Source organism: Cryptomeria japonica, chromosome 11 (genome assembly GCF_030272615.1).
Source record: "Cryptomeria japonica chromosome 11, Sugi_1.0, whole genome shotgun sequence".
Classification (NCBI taxonomy): domain Eukaryota; kingdom Viridiplantae; phylum Streptophyta; class Pinopsida; order Cupressales; family Cupressaceae; genus Cryptomeria; species Cryptomeria japonica.
Genome location: NC_081415.1, coordinates 172,715,366 through 172,721,365, shown reverse-complemented (window position 1 = coordinate 172,721,365; position 6,000 = coordinate 172,715,366). Strand labels below are relative to the sequence as shown.

The window sequence follows — 6,000 nt, the reverse complement described above, 5'->3', positions numbered from 1 at the left end:
AAATGAACATACAACTAGCAAACTCTTTATTGTAAAAGAATAAGAAATTATTTCTAAGGCTCATTTTCATTTGGCCAGGGATAACATTATGAGTTTCTCATGTGACTAAATATCTATGTACTCACAATGAACTTACATAATTAACTTTATTAGATATATAGTCTAAATTCATAATCTTAAATTGGCTCATTTGAATCTTGATAACATGGTGCCATTATTGATCCTTTATTTGTGGTTTTGGATCTTTTTAGCTTCTCCTCTAAAAATATTTAGTTTTGTATTTAGTGATTTGAGAACCTTGTTTTTTTGTGAACCTTGAACTCACACATGCCTTTCTTTTATAATTCAATTCATCTCACAGTCTTCTAACCCATTTGCTAACTAAGATTGTTTTATCATGAGTCATTTGTTATTATATCCAAAAACATGTTGGTTTTTCCTTAAGATCATTAAGGTCATAAACAATCCCACCTTCTGCTTTTTGTTTATCTCCTTTGAAAGGTTTCTTCTAACTGTTATCATATGATCGTCATCTTCAAAAATTTCTCCCAGTTTGATATTATGAATGTGTATGTATTTGTATACTTATGAATTTTGAATTCAAGTGGATTATTTGTAAGCATTTAGATTCCCCTTGGCCAAAAATTCTTATTTATATAGGAGAGTTAGTTATGTATTGTTATGTGTTATAAATAAATTTTATCATTGACCTCTCTTTCACACTACTTTTCTCACCCTCTTTGTTTGTTACTCTAACCCTATTTTTCCCCAAAATGTATCCCCCTTCTATCCCTTTTCCTTTTACAAGTTAACATAAGGTAGGCTAGTTGCTAAAGTAGTTTCTACTTTTATAAATCCCAATGTTACTATAGTCTTTAGTCAAAGTTTAGTAATAGTTGTCTAGAAAATAGGAAAAAAATGACCTTTTGTAGAGGTTTTGTGTAGATTTCCAATAAAATTTTATTTATGGATGGATTATAATTATATTAGAGATTCTTGGTACTAGCAAGATCCACATGGAATAAAACAACTACAACATTTACACAATTACCATTTTTGCCATGACACTAGTTTTTAAATTTTTTTTGCCATTGTATATAATTACAACATTTACATAAATTCATGCTTTTGAGGAGGTTTTGATGCATCTAAAGTCAATCTCCATATCCTTTGTTAACATCCTCTTAAGGTCTGGAAAACATGGAGATTTGGAATAGGGCAGAGACATCCATCATAAAATAATCAAAACTATTTTCGTTGGATATGGTGGTCACAAGTTCCTTGGTGGGCATGTTTAAGAAATGTAAACATGTTAGAATTTGTGAAATGCGAATCCCAAAAGCCTAGTTATCTTTTGCAACAATACCTGTCACACATAAAGAGAGAATTGAACAACAAAATAATTGAAGACAATAACAATGAAATTGCTTGAGTTACAATGAAGGATATGAAATCCTTATAAAGAAATCTAACTCTAAAGATAGAAACCCTAAATGGTGGAGTTTCCAAAATAGACTGAGAGTGGCAATCGAATGCATGAATCAGTCATGTATGCACAAAAAGATTAATAGACTAGTTAAATGCAAATCTAAACATAGTTTGCTTTTCCTAGTTTGCATTATGCATGGAGATAAATATTAATTAATTATTTTTAATTAATTAATTAACTAAATAATAAATGGAAATAATTAATTACTAATTAAGGCACAAATTATTTAATGAATTAATGCAATTAAGTGAATAATTTATATATAAGTTATTTACTCCAGCATCCCCCTTGAATGCACAACTCGCGAGAGAGGCAACAAAGATGTAAGAAAAAATAATGAAAAGGTGAATGCAAGATGGGTCCCGACACAAAGCTTGATGAGGTACCCATGAACAAACATGGAAGTTTCTCAGAAATAGAGAAAATGAGAAAACCTAGTGGGAACAAAACTCCTCTCCGAATGAGAAACAAAAATAAAGTACAAAACCAATGTCTCAAGAGATTATCTCAAGAACATATGTACAAACAACCCCCCATGATACTAAAAAGGGAGAGGTATGACAGGTCCATTTTTGCATATTGCTTACCAGATCGCTGTCTCTTCCTTCCGAAGTCAACAATGGTTTTTATGGTCCTATTTTCTAAGGTTTCTTCTCTATAAGAGTATCCTTTCATCCTTATCAACTTTAACTAATGTATTTATCAATATTTATGCAATCAGGTGACTTCACAAACACAATCCATTCTTTGTTCAACTCTTTTGTACAATACAAAATCTGAGAGTAGATATACCAAACAAGATCAATGGAGATAGGAAAGAATGGAAATCAAACCCCACCAAGCATGTGAATGGTATTATCATTGCATTTTGTTTTAATTTGTATATTTTAGGTTCGTCATTGGTGTATGACATATTCTTAATTGTATAACTAGGATTTTTTGTGGTTGGATCTTTGTGGTTTTACAATAGTTTAATCTTCCAAAATGCACTATATACACATGCCATGAAAATGTAACCCCGAAAACATAATGATTGTAGTATATACATAAAATGATCCATGCAATTCATAAAAGTACATAGAGATTAAAATTAAACTTGTCAATTGCATTTGCTTCAAATTTTTAAAATCTTTCTTCCATGAGACTGTGCATTTACTTGAGAGGAGTAGCTTAAATCTTCCAAGGTTTTCTAAACAAATCCATTTTTCTTATGTTCAATAATAACTGCATTTTGGGAGATTGTATTTCTTTCAATGCATTTTAACACTATTCAAATGTGTTATGTATTCTTTTATGTTTTGCATAGATTTAATTTTATGTATATGTTCCAATAATTATAGTCCCCGGGATCATGTTTGAGTTGATTCATTTACAAAGGATATCAACTAGAATTGTTTTAACTAATAAGTTTCACCAAAGATATATCCATTAAAATGAAGAAATAATAAAATAGTATTCCTTATAAATAAATTCCAGCCTAGACTTTCTAAAACAGTCTATATTAAAATTGATTAAAATCAATTTAATTGGAACAATTCAATCCAAAGCAAACCATAATTCTTTAAGCCATTGATATATTTATTCATTTCAAGTCCTTTTTCAAACTCAAATGAAAAATTGTGATTTTATAGAAAAAATTGAAGTTACTATTGTACAAAAGCAAAAGCAAAAGCATAATCTCATCTTTCACATTTTGAAAACTACATAATATAATAGTAAAACAAAACATACCCGAGACAAACCCTAGGCATTTACCACCTAAATCCACACACGCCTCATAATTCAAATATAACATACACAAAGTAGGTACTAATAAGTAACAATGCAAACGTAGAATTTGTATTTTGATTCACAATTATAATTAAACTTTAGAAGACACATGTTTGATACTATAGATATGCCATGTACTTGGTCTAATTTTTCTTGTTATTCACTAATTAGAAAATAAATAGCTAATTACATTTCAAAAACTAATAAACAAAATATGATAATACAAACTAACAAATTTCAAACATTATTTTTTATTCAAAGACAAAATAAGGACATCAACATCAAGGCAAGCTAATTTTTTTAAAAAGTTGGATACACGATTCACATCTATATTTGTAGGATTGATTCCACAATTTATAATATCTAACCTTGTTTTGAACCAAATTTTTTTCACCTTTTTCACCCTTTTCACCACTGAAAATTTATCCTACAGTCTGTTTAAAGTCATGGAAAAAATTGCAAGGTTGTCTTTCTTATGAATATGATTTGGTTCAATAATTTGAAATTTAATATGACTAATAAACTCAGATTTGAATATAATTTTTGATCTTAATTCATAGACTTAAATCAAATGCTTATCCTAGGTCTTGAAACACGCTTCCTCTACATGCTGATTCAACACTTAGCATGTAGCGGTGAATAATGAAAAATACAACTATAATATTCTTTCTCTTTATACCCGTAATATATTCTAAAAACCTATATTATATATATGTACCTTATACTCGATTTCTAAAATCACAATAATGCATTAGATTCAGGTTTTAATTTTATGAAAGGTCTAGATTAAATTTTAAGTTGAATATAATTCAATCTCTTCCCACACCAGGTACGACCCAAACTTATTAAGATTTTTTATAGCAAATTCATGAGAAAAAGTGACAACAAAGATCAGGGAATATATGATCTGTATATCTCACCTTTTTCTGGACGGCCACCCCTCTCCGCATGCTTACACCGAACTTATTGATTTGCAGAAGCGTGTAACAACTTATTGCATCTCTTTTCTCTATCAATTTAAAGAATTAATTCCAAAGTATAAAAAATGGGCATGTTACACCTGTTTAATTCTATTCCCTTCCACTGATACACCTGTAAGAATTGATATTCGTTTTCTTGCCCTATATAAACACCATCAAACCCTCAAACTACAAACAACACACTCACTGTTTTGTATTGTTCATTGTTTTCTGAATCTTTTTTCCTAAGCTATAAGCAAGTATGGCATACTACCAGCAGTATGAGAGCCCAAGATACCCAAATGACTCTGATGGTGGGTATGGTCAGCAGCAGTACGGTCCTCCATACAGAAATATGGAGCAAAACTATGGCTATAATCAGTCTGAGTACAACTACAGTGAGCAACAGAGCCACCACAGCCTTCCACAGGGGCAGATTGTGAGGGTCTGCTCTAAGGCCAATCCTGATTATGCTCTGGGTATCAGAGATGGCAGGGCAACGCTGGTTTACTATAATCCCAGTGATCCAACTCAGGTATATATACATTTCCTATACTAGACGTGTCTTGTATTGGAATTTATGTCTATAAGTTGATATATATTTAAAGGTTTTGCGTTGACTCTGATTGTTTTAGTGATAGCTGTTTTCTTAGGTAACTTTTCATATATATGTATTGTGTCTATTGTATGCAGCAATGGTTGAAAGATGAGTCATGGAGCAACCGTGTGAGGGACACAGTGGGTCATCCAGCCTTTGGGTTTGTGAACAAGGCCACTGGGCAGGCCCTTCGTCATGCCCCTGCTGCATGTCAGGAGGTATATATACATATATTTTGTTTTTGAGTTATTCTTTTATAGTAGACTATAATTGTTTCACTGTAAAGGTTCTTTATTTCAGGATGTTTTTGAATTTGACCTAGTGACTGTAGATATGGCTTTCGATGATAAAGTATTGAGTTGTTTCATGCCAGGTGTTGCTGACCAAGTATGAGCCTGGTTCCTATGATGAGAGTGTTCTGTGGAGTGAGAGTGAGGACATGGGATATGGTTACAGGACCATAAGGATGGCAAATGACATTGGCCTTAACTTGGATGCATTCCAGGGTGATAGGAAGCATGGAGGCATCGAAGAGGGCACTAGAGTTGTGCTGTGGAAGTGGAACAAACAAGACAACCAGCTCTGGAAGATTTCCCCCTGTTATTAGAAAGATCATAATGATATATACAGTATAGAGACATCTATTTGCTATAAGTATGTTATGAATATTCTTAGTCTGTAACTTCTTAAGCGTGGAAATCAGGAGTATATGCTGTTTCCATCGGTCTACCTGATCATATAAATAAAGAAGTTCTATAGTTTATAGTACATGATTTCTATTGATATGTTCTAATTTCTGACTGGGATCTTATGCTAGATTTTGATTCATATTTTGATTTTCTCTGATCAGTTAAAAGTTTGCATAGAAAAGAATGCTTTCTTGTCTAAGTACACTTCAAAAGAATGCTTTCTTGTCTAAGTACACTTCAAATTTGAGTGATTTGCTTTTAGAACTGATAAAAAGGAATATTTTGAAAAGCTTACAACAAAGTTTATAACATGTATGAAATAATGTTGAATAATCAATATTTAATTGAAAATTTTAATTATTTTTAGGGTGAAGTTCTTGGAATTTTATATTTGAGTTTTGAAAAAACAATATATATTAGATATTTTGACATATTAATAAAGTGAATTTATAACTTTTAAATTCAATATTTTAAAGTTATATTTTTTTCCTTTAA

The 6,000-nt window shown here is 31.1% G+C and overlaps 1 protein-coding gene across 1 annotated transcript; it reads left to right on the top strand.

Annotated features, from left to right (window-relative positions):
* Positions 1 to 4,409: 4,409 nt before the first annotated feature.
* Positions 4,410 to 5,584, top strand: LOC131036939 (ricin B-like lectin R40G3). Its single transcript, XM_057968963.2, has 3 exons — positions 4,410 to 4,753; positions 4,912 to 5,034; positions 5,190 to 5,584. Exons 1-3 carry the CDS (start codon positions 4,481 to 4,483, stop codon positions 5,421 to 5,423), a joined length of 630 nt encoding a protein of 209 aa, XP_057824946.1. The 5' UTR covers positions 4,410 to 4,480; the 3' UTR covers positions 5,424 to 5,584.
* The last annotated feature ends 416 nt before the right edge of the window (positions 5,585 to 6,000 follow it).

Excerpts from the sequence above, each read along its gene's own strand:
- LOC131036939 (XM_057968963.2), top strand. The coding sequence starts at position 4,481 with ATGGCATACTACCAGCAGTATGAGAGCCCAAGATACCCAAATGACTCT. Across the intron at positions 4,754-4,911 it reads ATCCCAGTGATCCAACTCAG|CAATGGTTGAAAGATGAGTC; the intron begins GTATATATACAT and ends TATTGTATGCAG. Across the intron at positions 5,035-5,189 it reads CCCCTGCTGCATGTCAGGAG|GTGTTGCTGACCAAGTATGA; the intron begins GTATATATACAT and ends GTTTCATGCCAG.